The following is a 22,358-nucleotide window of genomic DNA, read 5'->3' as shown; positions in this document are numbered from 1 at the left end:
ATGAGGTAGAGAGAGTCGGCTAGATCAGCAGAAAAGTTCGGCCTGCACTGCAGCCCGACCTCCGGGTGCTGCCCGACTTTTGGGATCGACTCGGCGAGCTAGGGCGGAATCAATCCCCCCGCTGAATTCGTCCGCTCGCGCTCGTGCTTGAGTGAGCGCGTCGCACCACGTGCAATCAGGTCACGTGAACAAAGTTGATCCATCGACGGTCCATCCACCTCAAAGTGACGTCTAGAAAGTTGGCCGCTGAGCACAGCGCATATGTTGTTGTTGCTGTCACTCACCCCACTCGATCACTATGGGCAAGCGACGAAGACAAAACGAGGAAGTCACTGAGGCTCCGGCATCCGGGCAAGTGCTTCCCGTCGCGGAGCTCGGGGACGACTTTAACGGCGACGCAGAGGACGGCGCTACTTATCTTGCTTTAGCCAAGTGCGTACTACGGTTTCCTACACATGAGCTGTCGCTCTCTCTATATGTTGTGAGGGGGGACACATCCGCAAGCTTCGTGTTTTGAATCGCAGTGGTAGCTGACATTCACAGCCGGGAAGCCGCTTCGCTCCCGTTCTACACGCGCGTCGAGCCGCCAGCCTCGTACTCGGTCATCGAGAAGCCGTCCAAGGTGACAGTGGAGGTAGAGCAAGGGCGACACCCAGCCCTGCCCAAGGAGTCCTGGGAGGTCGTGAACGCAGCGCATTTCAAGGCGTACAAGGCGCAGATTGCCAAACACTGGCCGCCGTCACCGGCTCTCGCGTGTCCCTACCCGTCACCACCGGATATCGAGGATGAGGAGGGATGGCGCGCATACATCGATGGCGCGGATGGAGGGGACGAGCATGACGAGGAAGAAGACGAGGAGATGGACGAGGAGGCGGCGATGAACGCGCCCCCGAAACCGGCCCGGCCACGGGAGAGGAGGGAGCCGCTCGTGTCCCTCCTCGCTGGGCTCGATACAGTGAGTACATCTCCCCACGCCGTCCTACTGCGGTGTGGGGGCTCGCTGGCAGGTGCAATGCCTGAAGCTGACATCAGGACGACACGCTCGCACTCCTGGGCCACTTCAACGCCTGGCTAGGCGAGACGGAAACGTTGTCCCCGCTATGGGCGCGGTGGATCTTTGCCCTGCTCTGCGTGCTCGATTCTCGCCTCGATTCGGGGCAACAGTCCCAGCTCCGCGACCTCGTGCGCACCCTCGCATCCGTTATCATGGTGCGCTGGGAAAAGGCGCTGGGCAAGGACGAGCTCCAGCCAGTCGCGTACAAGGAGGGCTTTTATGGCGTGCAGACCGTCGCCTCGAACGGGCCGGGAGAGAAGGAGGACGATAAGGGGGACAAGCCGCCGCAGTGGGCGCTCGGTGCTCGGTGGAAGAATGACCGGGACGCAGCGCCGCGCTCCGAGTCGCCGAAGCGGCCGCCAGACGACGATAGCGTCGACGCCGTTCTTGCGCGGACGTGGATCCTCATCTCTGCCGTCGTCTCGGGATGGGGCCAGTGGGATCTCATCGACGAGGTGAATGCGCAGGTATCCGCGCTCCCCCGTCACTCATAGTTGTATCATAGCACAAACCTCATGCAGCATTATAGATCAAAGTGATAAATATGTCAAGATGCATTGGTGATGGTTTCATACTAAGACAACAGTGTATATGATTATTCGAACTCGTAACCAAAAGCTAAGCTAAAGCTAGACGCTGATCGCCATGGTCATTGCGGGTTCCTGCTCCGTCTCTTTTCCGATCATCTCGGGCTCGGCGCGCAGGTGCGTCCGCAGAAGGTGGACTAGCCAGTTCGGGTCCCACACTCCTACGCCGATCATCGGGCTCTCGGCCGTACTGCTCATAACAGCGGTGCGTGCGAGGGACGAGCGCCGCGGCGCAGGTCGCTCGCGACTCGACACTGTGTCGCTGTTCGTGGGGACGGGGCTCGGCGCATCTCGCGGGTCGGGCTCCTGGAACTGCACCTTGCTCGGGCGGCGGCCAAAGTTGTATTTCGCTGCGACGTCCGTCGGCGTGCCCGGCGGCAGAGGGGATGCCGCGGGCAGAGGCGAGAAGGGCGGCAGCGGCGTGCCGGGCAGAAGCGTGGGCGAGGGCGCACGCGGGGTGGTGCGCTGCAACGCCGCAGCTGCCTCAGCAGCACGCTCCAGTCGGTTGATTTTGGAGGCCATGACGCACTCGTTCTGCGCACGGAAGAGAGAGAACGGCGCCCACTCCTCAGCGAACGAGCGCACCGCAAAGTCGTAGTTGGCGTAGAACACCAGCATGTGCGGCGCGGCCCAGCCGGGGTGTCCATTGACACCGGGCGTCGCGGGAGTCAGGGGCACGAGGAGCGGGTGAAGCTGCAGACGGGGCAGGATGTACGCCATGTCGTCCTGAGACAGCAGGTCGTCCATGAGCGGAATAATAGCACGCTCGAGCGCAGAGAGAAGGCGGCCAACACGAGGGCCACCGACACGAGTGCCTTCCGGGTTCATGTTGCGCGAGATGACCGAGAGCAGAGTCATGCCTTCGAGCCAGCTCGCCGCCTCACCAATCTCCTCGAGAGTACCGGAGAGGACCTCGTCGCGAGTTGCGTTGACCGGCAGACCAGACAGAGTTGAGAAGGTGCAGACCTCGCGCATGGGCAGCTGGGAGCGGTTCTGCTTGTCGAGCAGGATGCGGAGGCCATCGAAAGGCGTGGCTTGCACGACAACGACACCGGCGTACAGCGTGTTGGGGCGGAGAGTCATGCGCATGCTCGTGTCGACGAAACCGCGCATGTCCTCCAGCAACGGCATCACGTTGTTATACGGCGTCGACAGCGTCTTGTGCAGGGCGGTCGCAACGGCAGAAGGAGGTGCGAAAATGAAGTGCCTCGAAAGCAGGTCCGACTTCTCACGTACAGACGAGATGCGGCGCACGAGGAAGATCAGCTGGCCCTTCGACACCCGCTCATTCTTGCTCAGGTTCACCCAGCCCGTCGTCAAGATGTGATCATAGAGCACACCGAGACGGCCGATGCCGTTCTGCTGGCCGGTCAGGCGGACCGACAGCTGCGTCGCCGCGAGAGCGAAGCGCTCCAGGAAGCGGGCAACCGAGAGCCGCTGCGTCGGCTGTGAGTGACCCGAGACAACAGACTCGGCATTCGTGAACGTTGAGGGTCGGCGGCCGAGGGTAGGGTGACTGAAGCCCAAGCCCGACATCTCAGTCGACATGTCATCCGTCGAGTTACCCGTGAGCAGGTCTGTGACGGACGCGAAGGGGTTCATGGCTGACCAAAAGGGGTTACGCCACGACCACGACATCTTGAGGGACTGAACGAACGCGTCGTTAGCGGTTGTCAGGTCAAGCTGGTCGTGGACGTTCTTCTGGTTCTTCTTCTTTACGTCACGCGGGGTAAGGGAAGCAATGTCGCACATCGGCAGCAGACCGTCGATGGCGCTGACAAGCATGCGACCCTGTTCGTCGAGTAGAACGGACGCGACGACAATGCGGCGGCGGCGCGCGCGTTCTTTCCTGTCACGGATCGAGTTCACGAGGATGAAGGTAGCGACTCCCAGGCATGCCACGAACGCGAGTGCAGCGACAAGGCCGGTGATCGCACGCTTGTTGGCGCTTGACTCCGCACCTTTGTCGGGCCTCTTGTCCGCCTCCCAGCCGTAAATTGTGCCCATCATCGCCGTGTAGTGCATGCCGCAAACGGCGCCAGCAAGGATAAGGCCAACGACGATTTTGGACACCCAGGAGTGTTTGAGCTTCGGACGCAGCATGATGAACATGATGTAGAGCGCAACGCACACGGCGCCGGAGGCGATGACGACCGAGCCGACGACGTAGGCAACGCGGTAGCCGATGTATGGGATGTCGTTGATGGAGATCTGGCCGACGTAGTGCATGGCGGCGACACCCCAACCAGCAAACGTGCCTGTAAGGACAACCTTAACAATGTCGCTCAGCGTAACGATGTCGAGACCAAAGAAACGCAACGCCCTCTCGCGCTTCGTGAGAGGTGCGCCGGCCTGGATCTTGTCACGCAGCTCCTCACGCCATCCGACCTTGCGCAGGCGGAATGGTTCGTCATCGTACAGGACGTGATCGAGGTGATCGATGTGCAAGTCGATCGTATTCTCGTCTGACCCGGAGCCGTTGGCCTGATTATCCTTGGACGACTCGGACGAGTCGCGGTAGGGGCCACCGTTACTGTCGGCATCGTTCTCGGGCAGACTCTGGATCCTAGCCAGAGCCGTTGTAGGGGGAGCGCGCGGAAGCGGGGTGGCTGCAAGGGCTGGGTACGACGATCGGCGACCAGTCGCGATGTGCTGGGGCGGGGCGTAGATCTGAGCAGGCGTCGTGCTCTCAAGGATGGGTGCGTAGGGGCGGGGAAAGGTAGGCACGGATGACACGAGGGACGAAGTGGACCCATCTGATTTCGGGATCAGATGAGTCTGCGAATCCACGGGGTGAGGGGTAGACCTGGGCGGGAACTGGTAGCTTGTGGCGAACAGTTCATTCATCGGGGAAGGCGGGGTGCGGGACCGCGTGGAATTGATAGTGCCAAGCGCAGTATCCTCCGCGGAGTAATATGGGGCCAAGGGAGACTTGGGAAACGCAGAAGTGCCGCCAAGACCCATCGTCATGTGCATGGGCATGCCACGCAGCGAGGTGTTCGGCGTTGTGCCCGGTGACTCGGTGGCGGGCAACTGCGCTGCACCGAGGATCTGCCGGCGATCAAGCTCTGCGCGAACAGCCTCACGGCCCAGGCGGAAGTTGAGCTCATCCAGATCCTTGTCACGCTTCACGAGCGAAGACTCATCCAGAACATCGTCGTCCTCAAAGTCTCCAAAACGAGACTCTGGTGGAGCATCTCGCCCCAAGAGCTTCTGATACCATGTTCGGCGCGTCGTTGACGGAGTTTGGCTAGAAAGAGACCAGCCGCCGCTCATGCCAGCTTGGGCGAAAATGGTGTCCACATTCGTTGCCTTGAGGTGAGGGCGCTGCGCCTTCCAGCGCTCGATCGTTTCGTGCCTTCGCAGCTCCAACGAGTTCCTCCGTCTGAAAATGCGCGGGCGCGAACCCAGACTGACGTCCGTACCCATGACGAAGAAGGCGAAAATCATGGCCAGACACGATGCCACCATGGACAAAACAGTGTAGCCGGCCGAGTAGGTGAGGTAAAGCGCATGTCGCTTCGGGTCGAGGGGGTGGTAAAGGGCGAGAGCTTGGTTGCCGACGAAGTGCATGGCGAAGGTAGACACGGCACCGAAACATATGCCTGCGGCGGTTAAGAAAGCAATGTTCGAAAGTCCTCGGTTGGACGTTCGACGAATGAGTAGCTCGAGGGTGCAGAGCGATCCGACGAGCGAGATGAAGTACGAGAGTACGATGAAGCCCGGGGTCATCTCTTGCTCAAGGACAACGAAACCCTTCGGAAAGTTGAGGTTCTTCGGAAGCGCGTTGACTACGGCCTGGGCCTCCGGCATACGGCTCATGTCCATATCAGGCCAATCTGGGTTGGCGCTCTGTTGTAAGAAGCCATCCGAGATTTGGACGAGACGTTGTAATCCGCGCAAAGTCGCGAGCAATGCGGATTCAGTCAAAGTGGAAGGAGGTGAATGTTGAGAGGGGGAAGCGAAGGGGGTCGGGTGAAGGAGAGTGGGGAGGGTTGCCGTAGCGGCGGGGTCAGTCGCAGTCGAGCTGTCCGGCAGCGGTCGTGCTGCGGCGAGATACGGTGCCGTGAGGGCGAGGACGAACGTCGCTGTCGAGGCAGCTATCCGTGCCGGCCGCCGCGGTAGCCTCATCTTGGAGGACGAAGCGACTGGCTGCATTGCGCCGTTGCAAGCTCGACGCTCGCGGTCGGGATAGTGGTGCCTCAGCGGTTCCTTGCGATTGTGTGGAGAAACGCTGTGTGTCAGTCAAGAGAGTCATGGAGATCCGAAGATTTGGAGCGTTGCAACAAAAGGCGCTGCCGCATTCTGGCTGGCGCCGGCATGTGCTGGGCACTGGTCCACGCTGGTATGTGGTTGCAAAGGAGAGAAACAGTGTGGCTGAGGAACGCTAGGGTAGAGAACGGTGGCCGGGCAGGGAATGAACGCCACCAGGTCCCAAATGACTTACGAAACAGTGTTGTGTTATTGCGCGGCGCGTAGGCGTGCGGATTGAGTAAATGAAGGGCGGTGACGACTGACGGTTGATGGCAACAGTTTGACGGCGCCTCCGGCTTGGGGATTGTGTGTGTGGTGTTTGCGTGAAGAGAAGAAACGTCAGCCGCAGAGTATGGTCGGCGGCGCGAGAAGAGGTGCTGGTGGCAGCGGAAAGTGCCGTAGTCGCTGTCTATATGCTGGTGCCGCAGTAGTGCTGTCACAAGGCTGGTCCGAGCCAAGGAAAGGTCGATGAGCGAAGGAGATCGGAGCTAGTGTGCTCTATCACGCGCCCAAAAGCTCTGGGCGGTCGCCACGATCCCGCAGTACGCAACTTGCGCAGCTATCCACGTCCGGTCCGATCGTCCGGAGCGATGGCAGACTAGTGTGGAAAAGATCTCAGTCCAGGAAGCGGTTGAGGAACCAGACGGCCCGTGTCGAAGTGCAGTAACGACACGTCTGGGCACCTGGGAACACGGGCCGTTGCGATCGAGAGATCGAAATGGGGGCGGCGAGGGGGTTGATGGGGGGAAGGGCGTCACTTCGTGTTTGATGGGACGTGCGCGACCGTTCAGGTGGGTGTCAACAATAGCCAGCTGGTCGTGCTCGGGCCTGTCCACCTGGGAAGCTAACGGTCGGCCGCGGATGGCGGAGCTGGTTGAAGTGGTCCAAGCGCCGTCGAGGTGACAGTTGAAGGGTTCAAAAAGCAAGCCCGATGCGTCAGGTGTTCGGAGGGTACCGCCGGCGTCGAAGCGGGGGAAGGAAAAGGTGGATATGCTTGACGCTCGAAACGAAGGCGGGGCGGAGTGTGTGGATACACGAGAAAAGGAGGAAATGGCGATCGACGCTGTGTGCCGTTGAAAGTCGACAGCCGCGGAAGGTGTGTCGGCGTGATCGGGATCGGGTTCGGCAGAACTAAAGGGCGTGCCGGCGTTGAAGAGGGAAAAGCGGATACACAGCGAACGTGAGCGTGTGATCGTGTATGCCGTCGAAGTAGGTTGCAAGGTGTGGCCGTGCCAGAATGGAAAAGGAAAGAGTCGAGCAGCGAAACAGAGAAGGACAGGAAGGTGGAAAGTGATCAGATCGCGCCAGCGGGTGGTCGCGGATTTGCTGGATCGCCGGGAAGTCGGTGGATCGCTCGTCTGCGGTGCGCTCGCTGGGTGGTCGCTGGGCGATTGCGATTGACCCAGATTCGTTCGAATGAGATTCAGATTGCAGATTGCGGATTGATTAGACTGTGATCGCTTAATGAGAGCTTAGGCGCTTAAGCTCAGAGCCGCGCGACAGAGTGCATCTGTTGCTACCAAGGAGGCATAGGCAAGGTAAGGCGAAAGCGGCGAACGCGCGCGGCAGTCGCAGAGCGTAAGAGCGGTTGACCCCTGGTGAACCGAATTCAACTTGTCACGTCCGTCTGCCGCCCTTTGTTCATGGCCGTTGGCTACCTGCAAATAGAAAGCGTGGTAGTCGCTGGAGCTATTGATTTTCCTCATGCCCTAATCCCTGCCCTAATGGGTTTACGTTGCCATGCTGTACGACACATGCGTTGGTGTGGTGTGGGTGCAGCAAGTGCGGAGCATGCGGAGGTTTGCGTTCTTGTAATCGAGAGTAAGGTACAGTGGAGGGCATGGAGTGGTGCAGAGTACGACAGGTGCGGACAGAGCCGGCGGGTCATGCGGGTCAACCAGCGTGCGGCAGAAGGCAGCAGCCCCAAGGCCCAACGTCTGTCAGGGAAGAGATCGAGAGGGATCGAAGGGCGTCCGGCAGCGCGGCATGACACCTGAGGTTCCCGGGGCTCGTCCATGCTCACGGGGGGTGTTCGATTCCTGCGATCCCTCCCTCCCCTTAGCTCAGCTGGGGCACAGGCGGACCGCCAGCCGTAGGATGTCTTGCGCCGGTCTCAGACCAGAGAGGTTTGGAAGGCAATCCAGGGTTAAGACGTAATACATATTAGTCTGTGCCCTGAGCGCCCTTGGTTTTCCTGAAAGTGATCGAGCGGTTCTCGCGTGGCACGGAGGCACAGACGCAAGAGCCTTGTGCGCTTGAATGGTCCTGCCAGTTTAATTACGGCGCAACTCCTGCTCGCTCCTGCCTCGCATTGGCCTGGCAGACCTGGGATTGCATCTCTTGTCTCAACACAGGCATGTCCGGATACAACTCTGAACCCTCACCAGAGACCCAGCACGGACAAGCGATCCTGGCCACTGTACCGAATTGGGACCCAAACGTCCCGCCCGGCAGGCCCTGCGCGTCAGCATGCCTCGGGGGTTGGCACGCAGGTTGGCCTAGCCCGGCCTAGTGGATCGCGCGGTAGTCACCTCCCCTTGTACTTAGCGCCGATGTGCCCGGTGTGGCTGCTCAGATGACCGCCTCGCTACCATGGCACGTTCCAGACACGGGTTTAGCGTGTCTGCTGCGTCGTCGTCGTGCCACTCTTCGACTACTACTTAAAGACGAGGGAGGGATGCTCGTCGCATGGCCCCAGCACAGCAAGTCCACTTTAAGGTGTACGCACGACTCTGAGGTACACGACGAATTGTGGACCGAGGCCACGAAAGGACTGCAGGACCCGACCCCCGGCACAGTCTGGGCATGGGCTGGGCCCAGGAACAGCAACTCTAAAGAGTTACCAGGCGCGGGCGAGGGCACGGGCGATGCTAGGCGGGCTGATGCATACTTGCTCTTCGAGACTGACTCTTCCACTCATAACTCTGACGAGGGACGCATCGACGCACCGATGTTCGACATTTCGACCGACGATTCGTAGAATTGCTGGCCGGCAGAACGGTTAAGTGGCAGTAGAAAACTGGATGCAGAGGATATACGGCTCCGCCAACCGCGACGGGACGGCCACAATTGAGTGGTGGGTGAAAGGAGACCAAATGGCACTCTCGTACTCTGTGATCTGCTTGGCCAACCGTCGGTAACCGTGCTTCCGTGATGCCGTGGTTCCGCACATCGGGGCCGCACGGAAGGGATCCACACCCATCATGTTCAAGCGGCGAGGAAGGGAGAATGTCCCGTGGACCGAATAGAGTTCTGTGACCTGGTCTAAAGAGCAGCGTCCCGTTCCTGATGACCCAACGTACGTACTCTCCGTTAATATTGCGTTCCCTGCCTGCGCGCGGCTGCGCGGGCCTGCCACTCAACTGCGTTCCCATTTCCATTTCGCCTCGACCCGGATTGACCCAGCAATCTCAGACAGTGACGGAAGAATCGAGGGAGGGTCAGTATCGGAATATACTCGCCACGAAGTCACCGGGTCGCCGGGGCCTCGAAGATCGAAGCACTGGGTCATCGGCACACCGGTGTCTTGCACTCAAACTCTAATATCGGCCTGGGCGCACCGTCTTCCGCTTTCTCCGAACTATGCACCGTATCGAGCAGAGGGATCGGCGGGGGTAGAGAGGTGCGGCGGGGCCCGCAGAGGTACAGAGGTCCGCTTGCCGACGAGTCAAAGTCTAATCATGCTGAAGTATCGAAGTTCCAAGCGAGGGCATGGCATTGCAAGCATTCATCATTGCAGAGTAGAAGAAACGGGCCGACGAAAGAGAGGGAGCCTCGGGGTGGCGCGGGGAATTCTCGGTGCCAGTTGCGTAACCACTCGCAGCTCTGGGTGCACGTACTCGGAGTGGAGCACGGTGCCCATTCCTCGCTTAGGAAGCCTGGGAGTTGCGATCGCCATTTTCGCTGCCATTTCGCGGACAAGCATGCTTTCGATCGAGACTCCAGCAAATGAACACCTGCGTCAGTTTGCTCCCCAGTTTGCCTGTCGACCAACCAACTCTATCGACGAAACAGGGCCATGCAAGAGGACCCAAAACACTCATCACGACCATCAACGTCAGGACAGCCATTGGACCAGACAGGACCAGATTTCAGGACTCGAGCACCGAAACAGGTAAATGCAGGAAATTGCCATGCAAGTTACATGAAGGCCACGATCGCGATCGGACTCCGTGTCACCCGATATATTGTAGTCCGAGGCAGCAGCGATGCAGGATACGAGGTCCAGAACAAACGTGAACATCACGACAGAGTGAAGTTAACACTACGGCGACTGACTGACATGTGGGCTTACGGCGAATGGCCATCGCTACGAGATCACGAGATACGGGGCCCATGCCGGCCATGCTGAGAGGATGCTGTCATGTCAGTCCGACTGACTGTGCGAAGGGGGTCAGTCCGACAGTCCAGTCCGATGCGCGCGAGTCGACGGACACATGTCCGCCATCGCGGAGCAGGGTGCAGCAAGGGGAAAAGGTCAGTAGGAGATCTCATGTTGTGTCTCACGAATGTCATTATCCTTCATTAACCATGCGCATCTGCGCAGGTACCCGCGATGCACCATGCTGCGCTCATCCGTCAATCTGGCAACATGCAACATGACAGGCCGAGCCTGGGTTCGCTCCCACGCACTGGTCCACTGGTCCCTACGGACCATCGTCCTGGACTCTGTAACTCTCATGATCAGGACAGTTATCCTGCAGGTTTGGCAGGTTTGCAGGTTTGGGCAAACTGTAACACGGCCTCGACCAATGATCGACGAGTCCTTGCACCGGTGCCGCAATGTCGCACTTGCCATCTCGCCCAGCTCGCATCTGTGTGCTCGGCGTGCATCATCTCCTGCGATCCGGCGGAACCTGACCAGTGTCCGCTGCGTACGTGCTTCACCTATCATCCTGTAATTGTCAGAGTACGGTGCAAGGCACACTCTGGCACGGCCAGCAGGGCCAGCAGGGCCAGAAGGGCGGAAAAAAGCACAGGCACCTTCACTCGTGCATTTCAGCATTACTGCGACCCATCCGTGCCCATCCGTGCCCATCCGTGCCCATATGGCACCTGCTCTGTACTTCTGTACCTCTGTGCCTCTGTTCCTTGAGATCCTCGAGATCCTCGTGATCCTCGTGCGCGCAGTCCTGCGTACCTCACTTGCACCACTGTTCCTTAATATACTGACCCTTGGGCACTCGGGCAGTCCTGAACACCACACGGGATCCTATGCTGTCGCAGCGCCACGACGCATGAGGGAAGTTAGTGAGCATGATTGATGCGATGCCTTGCCAGCCAGCTATGTCAGAGTGCGATTGAGTGCCGCCACACAGCCATGCACGACGGGAGGGGGAGCACAGACTCGTGTGTGATCGACCGGGCGGCATTCATCGCATGTCGTCGCATGTCGTACTTCCGATCACCCCAGACACACTGTGTCCCAGGCCAGGCCAGGCCAGGAGGCATGGCCTTACCTGCACAGCCAAAATGAAATTAATGCCCCGATTACCACTCTCTGAACGGCAGCGGACTGACGTACGCCGTATTGTGGCGATACGTACACCTGTTGTAGCAGTGAAGGGGGGGAAACAGGCAGGTTTACGCTTAATCCGATCAAGATGAAGGATTCGAGGTCACAGAGAGGTGTCACGCTGCGGAAGATGGTCACACTACCGTGTGCTTTGCGCTTTTCATCTCGGTCATTGGCCCTTACCCACCCTCCTTCGTCCTTTGCTGAACTACATGAAGCATGCACAGAAGAGTGTGGAAAGTATCGGTCTCATCTCATATATGGGCTCTTAGTTTGTTTTCTAATTTTTTAATGTAGAACTGGGGTACGACGGGACTGAACTGGGAGAGACGGAGCGAGGCGAGACGGACGGGGGACTGTTCAACTGTTATCAATCGACTTATACAACATCATTCATTCTCGGATACGCGCGGGCACAACGGTGGGATACGGGGATAAACTGGGGGATACGATGGGGGTTACGGGGGGCAGCACGGGATGGGGAACTTGAGAGAGTCGGGTTGTTTGTGTGGTGGGACAACTACTATCGCAGGACTGGGATAACAGCGGAACACGGCAGATGCGGCAGGGGTAGTTTCCGGAGCAAGGGGTGGTTGGGCTGGTAGGTTCGCAGTCGTTACGAGATTTGTCGTCTCCGACTGCTGTAAGCAGCCGGCGGATGCGTTTCGCTTGATGCGCATTCCGGTGCTCATTAGTTGCACAGGAAGCGGCGGTTCAGGCAGTGCTGCGTGTGTCAGTTGTGGTCCGCACATGAAACGCAGATACAAATCACTCACGAGATCACGGCAGAACGTCGGCCAGGTGTACAGGATACGCCGAGGAGGATCGGAAAGCAGCGCAAGTGCCGACGGGTCGAGTACACCCTGCGCACGCGCCTCGCGCCGCTTCCGCTCGGCTTCCTCCGCCTCGCTCCGCGCGAGCTCGACTTCCCAGCCGAACAGCTCGTGGAAGAAGCGCAGGTTGGGCTGGATGAGGACTGATTGTCAGCTACAAGCGGCCGATGAAAGAGAAGCTGCTTTGCTCATCGTACTCACCGTTCAGTCGCCTCGCTCGCGTCATCAGGTAGGCGTCAATGAGACCAAGACCCCTGTACTTCATGAGGTACGCCATCTGCTTGTCAGCTCGAGTGAACTTGGGGGAGCTGCGATACGTACCACAATACTCGCACTGCGCGACACGCCGACACGGCAGTGGACGAGAACGCATCCACCCGAGGCGCGGGCTTGCTCCATCCACTCGCACGCGCGAGCGATGACAGGGCGGAGCGGGTCGTTGCCGTCGTCTCTGACATCGGTGAGGTCGAGTCTGAAAGTCAGCTCACTTCTTCGCGCCAATCAGCTTGTGGCACTTACACCTGAATTTGACCAGCACGCGCCGCATTCGCGAGCGTGTTTCCACCGACCCAGCCGTGCAGCGGGTCGCAGTCGGGGTGGCCGTCGAGCAGGCTCTCGCCAACACTGACGACGTGCGTGATGTTTAGCGACTTGAGCATGGAGGCGTTGCCGGCGTGCTCGAGGTTGCCGAGGTAGAGGAACGGGAGGATGCGGCTTGGGAAGCCGTCGAAGCGCTTGTCGTCGAACCACACGCGGGACTCCGGGGCGGGCTGGGGCGGCGTAGCGTCGTTGGCGCGCCGCGACGGGGTGCCGCGCACGCGGTCGCGAGTTTCCCGCTCCTGTGGACGCTCTGGAGAGCGTTCCCGCTGCCCAGGGCCCTCCTCGTGCTCACGTTTCCGGCCATCGGTGCGCTCCGGCGACGTCGGAGAGGACGGGTACCGCAATAAGCCAGTCCAGTTCTTCCAGCGGCTCGGGCTCGTCGTCGGCGAAGTCTCCTCGCTGCTGCTGCCATTCGGGCGCTTGGCGGCGCGTTCCCTGCGCTCCTGCATGAGGCGCGCCTCAATACGGTGCAGCAGCGGCCTGTCGGTCGGGTACAGGAAGAAGCTGCGCTTGGCATTCTGCTGCAAGTGTAGGTACGCCTCGGGCAGGGTGCAGCCGAGGCTCGCCATGATGAACGAGAGGACGAGGATCGAGCTTTCGGTGTAGCCATCCTGGCAGTGCACGAGGATCTTGCGCTTGATACCTGCCTTGTCGCGGCCATCGATCAGCTTGCGCATAAAGTTGACAAGCTCGATCACCTTATCCGTCATGGTGGCCAAGTTGCGGAGCTGGCCGCTCAGGGTGCGGCAGGAACCGGCGCAGTCCAGAGTGACGTAGCGATGTTCGGCAGCGTGCTGCTGCGCATACATGTGAGTCTCGTCGGGCGAAGTCGCCAGCTGCTGCTGCTGCTGCGCAGGCGGAGACTGGGCAGACGAGTTCGAAGGCGATAACAGGTTGCGCAGGGCAACTGTGGCCGGGCTCGAGGACCAGTGGCCCTGCTCAGCAGCCTTGACGCGGTCGAGGGCAAGCAGGGAACGATACGCGAGCGCCAGAAGGGCGGTGGTCGGCATGTCAGAGCACTCCGACGCCCTGACACAAATATCGAAGGGCACAGTCGCACCGGCTCCATCGTCGGCTCCACCGGGGACGTCCGTGTCGTTACCGACCCAGAAGCCATCGAGGACCTCGGTCGCGTGAGTCATCGCACGGCTCTCGAACGCCTCGCGCTCGAACAGGTCGACGAGTTTCGAGTTCTCGGTCGTGTTGCCGTTCGAGTCGATGTTGACGAGGTCAGGGCAGAACTTCTCGACCTTGGTGAAGGGTTCCACGAGAACCCAGACGCCGTACTTGACGGGCCTGTCTAGACCCTCGCCGGACTCGCGCCCCTGCACGTGAGAGTAGAACTCCTCCATGCGTTGCTTGTAGAGGTCGGCTTGGGCCTCGGCAATTGACTCTGCGATGTCAAGCGCGCCAGGCGTTACGCCGTGACGAGTGTAGAGGATGATGTCCGAGACGGTGCAGTACTTGATCTGCTGGATGTGCAGGTTGCGCAGGTTGATCTGGTTCGGCAGACGCGCGGGACGGAAACGACCACGGATGCGGTCCTTCTCCAAAGCAGGGGTGCGGGTGTAGCTGGGGCGACGGCCAGGCTGCGAAGGGAACATCGGCAGATCGAACACGTCCTGGCAGTGGATCGCGTTCATGAGGATGCACGACGGTCCCGGGTCATCCTCCGAAATGTAGCTGCTGGAATCAGAGTCGGATGAGTCATCCAGCTGCACCTGGGGAGCAGTGGGGCTCTTCGACTGGCAGGGGTGCATGGCGACCTCGGACGACGAGGGCTCGCCGCGGTCGTTCAGATCGAGGTCAGAAACGATGGCCGCGGCATCGCTGAGCTTGCGCTCAGTTGCCGGCGGTGTGACCGGACCGAGGGACTCGGCAGTCGTGGTGGGGGATGAGGAAATGCCGGCGTTGCTGCTGTTGTAAGATCCGGCCCCTCCATCCTCGTCCTCGACAGGAGCGAGGCCTGGCTCCTGGCTAGCCTTCAACGAGTTGATGGGCATAGCCGGGCTGGTGGTTGGCGCCGCCTTGTCCTGCGGGTGCGGAGGCGCAAGAACGAGCGACAAGCCGCGGTAAGGAGGCGGCTCGAAGGGTGGGCCGTAGCCGAAGAAGGCGCCCATCTCCCTGCCCTTGGCTCCGTCATCGCTGATGCCGTGCAGCCACGGGAACATGACTTGCGACGGGGTGTCGAGCAGCGAGTGACGCTCCAGCAGAGTGGGAAGCTCCTCCATGCCGACGAGGCGGACACCGGGTCGGACCTCAGGACGTTCATCCTCCAGGCCCCACTTCGGCATGCCCCAAACACCCGAATCATCGCTGGTCGGGAGACCAAGTTCGGGCATAGGAACTTCTACTTCGTCGATGTCCATTTCCATATGTCCATCATCGCCGAAGTCAGCTCCAAGAGGTGAGGACAGCGGGGATACGTCGTTAGATCCCGGAAGTTCGATGGGCGCCTGCAGATCCTGTGTGGGGGGTAGTGTAGCTAGAGGGTGGGGCCGACGGGGCGTCGCATCCGCACTCGCGCTACCGTTCTCATGGACATGAGGAGCGACTGGGAGGTGTGAGTGGGAGTGAGACAGCACGGCTTCGGAACTCCGACAGCGTTCCATCCCAACACTAGACGCATTGGGAAGGGCGGCAATATGCGTGGTCGTGACCGGGGTAGGCGGGGCGGAGATCGTGTGCAGGGCCTGGGCCAGATGCGAGGGTAAGTGGGCGAGGTTGTTGTTGTGAGCAAGCTGTCCTGCGGCTCCGGGGGGAGGCGTGGCCGGGCGGGAGTGCAGCCTCGCCGAGGCGGGGGGAGTTGCACTTCCGAGCCTTCCCGGAATCGGGGTCGAGGACCTCGACGCAAACGTCTTGTGCGCCGGTGAGGGCGGCTGCGGTGGGAGGTGCATGACCAACGACATGACCCTTCAGAGAGGTGATTCCTAATACACTCTGGGGTGCGGGCTCGCGAGCTCTACCGAGTGTGTGGCCGGTTGGTGTCGGTGGCAATGAGAGGCCAGGTGGTGAGAGCTGCGGGGGTCACCTCGGTAGGGTCGGTCGTCGGATGCGATTGCGGATGGAGTGCGCTGCGGTCTGTCGTCTGTCGAGGCTGGGGAATTGGGTGGATGCGAGATTGATGTCAGCTGGGTTGGGGGAGGCGGGGGTTGCTCGGGGAGGGTCGCGTGAGGAATGGAGACCACGGGGCTAAGGGTGGGCCAGATACGGTGGAGCGGAGCGTGAGAGGCGGTCGCTGCCTATTGTTGTCGGCGTCTTGGGGGTATGTGGATGGGTTGAGGACGGTATAGTAGATCTCGATGAAGGCGGCGGAGATGGTAAAAGCGGCAGCACAGCAGCTACGAGACGAGGCAGTTGGTGTGTGTATGTGGATCAGGTTCGGGATTGGTAAGGGGGGACAGAGAGCAATGATGGGATGGAGGATTGGATCTACGTCGCGGGTTGCGGCTTGGTGCGGGGTCACCGGGGTGAGCGGGGTTCGCAGGGCCTTGAAGGGATGTGGTTGGTGAGCGATAGGGGTTGATCTCGCTTAATCGCCCAGTGACGGTGTCTAAGCCTCAGCCTGCCTGCGCCCGGCGATAGGGAAAGGGCACGGATAGGGTTTGACAGTGGCCAGGCTTGCTTGCAGATGCCAGGCGAGGGGGTGGTTCAGACCAGTGCAGGGAAGACGATGGGCAATGCAGGATACGTGCGGTGGGAGTATTCAGCAGCCCTATGACTGAATCACAGTAGTGATGGCCGACCGCGACCGAAAGACTTGGTGCCAGACACCGCTGGTGTTGATCCAGACGCAGGCGCAGGGCTTGGGGCAGGCCAGAAGCTAGCCTTGATCTCGGTGGGACACTGGGATGGCGGAATGGCAAAAGACGGCAACTCGGCAGTACGGCACCACTGCAGAGAAGCGGGTAATGCCAATTGCGGGCAGCTCGTGCTGGTCAGCTGGGTGCGGAGTGTCCTGGACAAGGTCGGGCTCGTGGTGAGAAGCGCGGAAGCACGGCCAGAATCCTGACGCGAGATGGTGGCCAGGTCGCGAGCCAAGCCATGCACCAAGAACTCGTTCCTCCCTGTTGGAAATGGTGGTGGACCAGTTAAGCGCAAGCCACTGATGCACGCTGGCACTGGCGAGCTGGCAAGTGCAAGGCTGGCGTCGTCTGCGTCTGCGCGTCTGTGAGTATGCGTAGGCGACTACAGCGAGCGAGTGTGCATGATGTGCTGGGAGGCTCGTATCGCATCAGGCCGATGGGATGCCTGAAATGCCTGAGATTGCAGGGTCCAGGCCCCGGGCTCGGCTCAGATGCGCGCTGCGCTGCAGCTCAGGTCCGCCCCTAACCCCCTGCGCTCGCCGCGATGCCGTTTGCTGCTGGCTCTCCAGTTGGCTGAACGCTCCGAATCTCTCCTCGTCCCCGCGGGGCCGGTCCGTTCAGGACGTAGCCTACGTGCGCTGTGTCCATGCGCTGCGGCGGCTACATCACATCGCTGGTGCCCATCCATCCACCGAAATGTACGACGACCGCATGACTTGAAGCATGCAACGGTGAGTTTCCGGAGAGACAAACGCCAGGCACCTGTCGCACAGGCTAGCGGATTGGCACTCTGGCGCCAACGAGCCCTGGGCCTGGCGGCCACCAGGCCGTGCTCTCGCTGCCGATGTGCCAATCTCGCCCAGCACCATTTCGTATCTTGGGCGAGGATCTGGCCACATGACCAGCAACGCCCCAGACGCGGTCATGTCCGACCAATCAGCGCCGAGTGCTACACACTTCCACACGGCCCACCCACTCAGCAAGGCACTCCACTCTCGTACATCATCCTTTGGCTGCTCGCATGCAGCGCTCGGCCGTGTATCCAGCGATCAAGGAAGGCATTGCGTCTGTCAACAAATCCTGAATTCGCTCGACTTTTGAGAAGTCCAAGACGTCATTACGAACCTTACTCCAAGTCGCATTTCACGACTCCTAACCGATCTCATTAACCCCGCAAAGCAATTCCAGCGATCGCGCCTCCCGCCCTATGCCTCCGTTCTAACTCGCCGAATCCCACAGAAGCGTGGGCAATCGTGGGTCCCTCTCGTCGGACTTGCTTCCGGCCAACTCTATCTTGGGGTCGAGTACTCGCTCTACGCGAACACCTGACCTCCGTTCTTCAGTGGACGCCAGCCTGTGATGAGACATTGATGTCTTCGCTCCTGACTGAATGCTTGAATGGATCGGTTTGACCCTTACCAACGCGATGGGCAGACCCCGTGATCTCAGCCACCTGCCCTCACGCGCGACCAGAACACTTCTACGTCGATATGGGCAACGGTGGAGATCACTTGAACCCTATCATGTGGCCGCAGCACGGTAAGAGACGGCGTATCATACATCATAATACATGTGGTGGTGCCTCTCCTTCCGTCTGACGTTGAACCGTAAATAGATATCATGACACCGCGTTATCTGCCTATCTCTGAGACATGGAAGGAGCAGTGGTTGCGGACTCCTTACCGTTTCCGGCGCCGTCCGTCGTGATGCAAGAAGCGGTAGGCCTTGGTGCCGTTCTCCTCGCCGAGGATGCGCTTCACCTGCTCCGCGTCCATCTCCACAAGCTCCCGGATGCTTCCGACGTTTGCCATGACGTGCCGGAAGTTGTGCCCGTTCACGCCAGGGATGGCACGCAGCATCTCCACAGCCACGGCATTCTCGACGTGTGGCTGCAATGAATCAGGACCGTCTGCGCTGCTCAGGCCCTTCTTCATTGCCGTGTCTTCGTCGGGCTCATCGTGGTTCAGCTTGAGATCCGACAAAATCTTGACGGATTCGTGTGGCGAGGACGACCAGATGATGCGCAGTCGAGGGAAGTGCAGGGCAAGCAGGGTCAGCTTCGCCTGCAAGTAGAATGTGTCTTTCCACTCGTCGACATCGCCACCACGGCCAGCTGCCTCACGGCGCGCGTCCTCCTGTGTCTGTCGATCCGATCAGCACCAAGCTTCCCAACAGATCATTGCAGTGCACTAAACTCACCCGGATGCCGAACTTGTCTTCCTCAAACTCAATCAGGAGAATGCACGTCTCATAGTGTGCAGTCATCGCCTCGCATTGCGTATGCCTGGTACCGTCAGCAAAAGCCTCCGACAAGGGATCGAGAGTTTGGTGAATTGAGGAATGATTCTCACAAGCGTCCATTAGCGAGCGACTGTTCCAGGTCGGGCAAAGCTTTTCGTTCCACACACATCTTGGGGGTCAAGATGTAGTCTCCAACTGTGAGAGTCGCCGGCACAACTTTGATGCCGGCGGCATCGATGAGCGATGGCAGCAGTGCGCCGAACTCGCGAATATCGACAATGATCTAACGTGGTCAGTACGAGGTTTCCCCAGCATGCTCACCTGCGGCGCCGGCGCTCCATCGCCACCGCCAGCATTACGACTAGAGTACGTCGTTGTTTTGCGACTAATCGGGTCCGTCATAGGTGCTCGGGGATCATTGTTGAAGATCGGTATGACCATGCCACCTCTGTCCTCAATCAACTTCTTGAACGCTTCAGCTTCGCGGGCCACAGTTGCCAGGAAGCGGTCCTCCTCGAAAGAGTTCGTGTATGTCATCTGGTACACGCGCAATGAGAGACCAGGATTGCAGTTGCGGTAAACCTGAACCAGTCAGTATATGTAAACTTCGATGGTTACCTCTAGACGTCGGATGAATGCTAGATTCGGCTCGTACATGACGACGAACCGCGGCCGCAACTCCTGGAGGAGGATATCATCGTCCTCACCACCATACGGGCGGATAATGACGCTGTCCTCGGGGGCCAAGAGGCCATAGTCTGTCGACCAGTCCTCCAGCAGCCCTTCTCCCTCCATCCACCGGTGAAAGCGCGGCATGAGATCTTCTTCCTCAAGGACACCAGCGCGGGCAAGTAGGCTGGCGGTTGCGTTTTCCGCTAAGGGAGGGGCCGACGAGGCTTCCCCAGACCCCGCCCCACTGTCTTGGGGCTGAAGGCTCCTGTAAGTCAGCGCTATATATCAACCGAACGTACTCGTTTATCGCCCACTGAACCTGAGCATCTTCCAGGGACGTGTCATCGCTGGCGAAAGCCGATAGCTCCTTCATCGTGTTCTCCTTGATGGTGTCCTTCCGCGACATTTGCATCGGGGCGCCCGCTCGTTGCCTCCTCCTCTTGTAGGAAGGGACGCCTCTCCGGTACTCTTGCCTCTTCTTCTCCATGGCTCCCTTCGACGCATCGAGCTGATCTGCATTAGCCCCGTTTGTGTATCGTGCGGGGTTGGCTAGTCGGTCGCCGTTCTTCTCGTACTGCCAGTTGCTGAGGAATAGCGTCTCCATCATCTTGCGACCGCCGCCTTCAGAGAAAGGTGGATCTGTTGGCTCCATGGTCGTCAAATACTGGCGCAGCTGAAGACATGTCTGGTCAGAGTGGCACATCACGAGCACAGTGTTGGTGCCAGGTTGGTCTGATCGTTAGCTAAGCACCATGCTGTCCACTCACTGGCATGCGACTCCGAAACACTGGCAATGGTGTCTTCAATCTCCTTGAGTACCTTCGCCAGCAGCACCCACTTGGGCTGTTCTTCAAGCACTGGTTCATGGCCCTTCCGGACCCTGGTCTCCACCCTCGATGATAGATCTGCGTCCAGAGAGAAAACCACAGGCCGGAAGACCGGAGGAGCTTCGACCGTCGTCACATCCTGCAGCTCGTCGTCCTCGTCGTTGTCATCAATTTCCAGCTGTCTCGGCTGCGGTATCGTCTCCATCTGCGACGCGACCTCGACCATGACCTCGTCTTCCTCGGTCTCGGGAATGCCACCTATCGGACGATCACGAGCGGCCTCGAGCTCGCGGACGGCTTCCATCTCCTCCTCAAACTCTTCTCGAGCACTTTCACCGTTGCTGGTGGCATTGGACTCCCGATGACGCTCGCCATCTGGGATTAGAGTGCTTGCTGTGCCCTCGATCGTAATCTTGGGTTTCGAAACACGCAACTGAGACGCCGAGACCAGTTCAGCGGCGGCAGGAGCATTGAACCAGTCGTGCAAATACTGTTGTGGTCCAAACGTCTTCTTCTGCGCGAGGAAGTGCTGCCGTTGAAGCGTGTTGATATACGCAGCGAAAGTGGCGGAGTCATACTCGAGCAGCCAAGTCTGCAAGTCACGTAGCTCTGCAAGAGCTTGGACGTGAATCTTCGTTTTCATGCCCACCTTGTGCCATACCGGACGCAGCCGCATATACACGATGGTGTCGAAGTTCTTGAACTGCGCGTTCCGCACCGTGAGGTCTTCGAGATCAAGATTCTGCCTGTTAGCTTTTCAGAAGCTGGGCCAGCTTACCAGAGAATGGTCGCGCTTGAGCTCAACGAGCATTGCTTCCATGCACTCCGTAATCGCGTCTTGACACCGTCGCATCAGCTCCGTCATCGGCTGGTACATTTCCACGACTTCTGCCTTCCTCGATGCAAGCGATTCCTTTACGGGCTCAAAGAACCTGTCATCAGTACGTGTTGCGCCCGTAAGCTCACCTAGGCCAGAGCATGACACTATTCATGTTGAGGTTGACAAGCATGTCTTTCAGCGGTGACAAGCCATGAGCGAAGATTTCCGGCTCGTCCGAGAAGGCCTTGCAGAAGCCGCTCTGAGGTCAGTCGGCTACAGCAAGCGTGCGACTTACTTGGTTCTTTCTCCGGTAAAGGCGCACGGCAAACTCCTCCAAGCTTCCTCGCTTCACCCTGATGGTTAGAGCTGTTCAGGCGGTAGACATACGTCTCAGAATGAAGAACCACGATGCCGGTGATCAACTCTACAGGCACAATCTTCTCTGTTTCGTCAGCCAAAGCGCAGAGCGTTCGCTCACTCAGTAAGTCTGTGACAAGAATTTTGCTCGTCACAGAGTACAGACCGCCCCCTTTATACATGGCTTGTCTGATGGTGAGCAGTGCTGGGACAGAGAGCTCGATGCTTACCGTTCACTGATGCTCATCTCGTACGTCAATATCCTGAACCCAGGATCGCGCACTCCCATAATGCCGAGCTCATCGCCGATTCCTGCCTCATCTTCTGGACGCGCATTGATGACGAGAACAAGGTCTTCCTTCTTATCGTAGGTCTTGAGGAGTGCGCAGACGATCTTCAAGTCAGCTGTCATAAGCTCTCGTGAACTCACGCGACGCAATCCGAGTCCCTTGGCGATGATGAGGAGGTCGTCCTTCTGCGGCCGGCATATCTCTCGGATAATCTGCTTGTGAAAGGGTAGATAGGGGATGTGTCTTCGCTCGATGCGCTCCGACATCTCTGCGACGTGCGGCGGCGAGATGGGGAGATGCAAGGAAGGCGAAATAAGGCCAGTTGAGTCAACTGCCCAACATTGCCTCGAAGACGTCACAGTGGCGCGCCTCCACCGGCTCGCAACCTTCCCACGCTCGCCGTTGTTTTCATCCATCTGCCGCTCGCCGCTCGGCGGCACTCTTGAGGCACGTCCGGCACCTCCGAGATTTCGAAAAGTCGAGATTGGCCGTCACCTAGACC

The 22,358-nt window shown here is 59.4% G+C and overlaps 4 protein-coding genes across 4 annotated transcripts; 1 reads left to right on the top strand and 3 right to left on the bottom strand.

Annotated features, from left to right (window-relative positions):
* Window positions 1-298: 298 nt before the first annotated feature.
* On the top strand, window positions 299-1,548 carry A1Q1_05546 (uncharacterized protein; the record flags this gene model as incomplete). Its single annotated transcript, XM_014322223.1, has 3 exons — window positions 299-432; window positions 544-955; window positions 1,033-1,548. The coding sequence occupies 3 exons, from the start codon at window positions 299-301 to the stop codon at window positions 1,546-1,548; spliced, it is 1,062 nt and encodes a 353-aa protein (XP_014177698.1).
* A 135-nt stretch (window positions 1,549-1,683) lies between these two features.
* Window positions 1,684-5,799, bottom strand: A1Q1_05545 (uncharacterized protein; the record flags this gene model as incomplete). Its single annotated transcript, XM_014322222.1, has 1 exon — window positions 1,684-5,799. The coding sequence occupies one exon, from the start codon at window positions 5,797-5,799 to the stop codon at window positions 1,684-1,686; it is 4,116 nt and encodes a 1,371-aa protein (XP_014177697.1).
* Window positions 5,800-12,101: 6,302 nt separating this feature from the next.
* A1Q1_05544 (protein tyrosine/threonine phosphatase) lies at window positions 12,102-15,740 on the bottom strand (the record flags this gene model as incomplete). The annotated part of the gene is made up of 5 exons (XM_014322221.1): window positions 12,102-12,134; window positions 12,187-12,386; window positions 12,445-12,520; window positions 12,565-12,715; window positions 12,763-15,740. 5 exons carry the CDS (start codon window positions 15,738-15,740, stop codon window positions 12,102-12,104), a joined length of 3,438 nt encoding a protein of 1,145 aa, XP_014177696.1.
* A 2,588-nt stretch (window positions 15,741-18,328) lies between these two features.
* A1Q1_05543 (uncharacterized protein) lies at window positions 18,329-22,122 on the bottom strand (the record flags this gene model as incomplete). The annotated part of the gene is made up of 10 exons (XM_014322220.1): window positions 18,329-18,790; window positions 18,849-18,933; window positions 19,001-19,152; window positions 19,212-19,427; window positions 19,509-19,827; window positions 19,877-20,201; window positions 20,330-21,135; window positions 21,356-21,401; window positions 21,505-21,755; window positions 21,797-22,122. The coding sequence occupies 10 exons, from the start codon at window positions 22,120-22,122 to the stop codon at window positions 18,329-18,331; spliced, it is 2,988 nt and encodes a 995-aa protein (XP_014177695.1).
* Window positions 22,123-22,358: the final 236 nt, after the last annotated feature.

This window comes from Trichosporon asahii, assembly GCF_000293215.1.
Source record: "Trichosporon asahii var. asahii CBS 2479 unplaced genomic scaffold scaffold00071, whole genome shotgun sequence".
Classification (NCBI taxonomy): Eukaryota; Fungi; Basidiomycota; class Tremellomycetes; order Trichosporonales; family Trichosporonaceae; genus Trichosporon; species Trichosporon asahii.
This window is presented reverse-complemented; position numbering and strand designations above follow the sequence as displayed.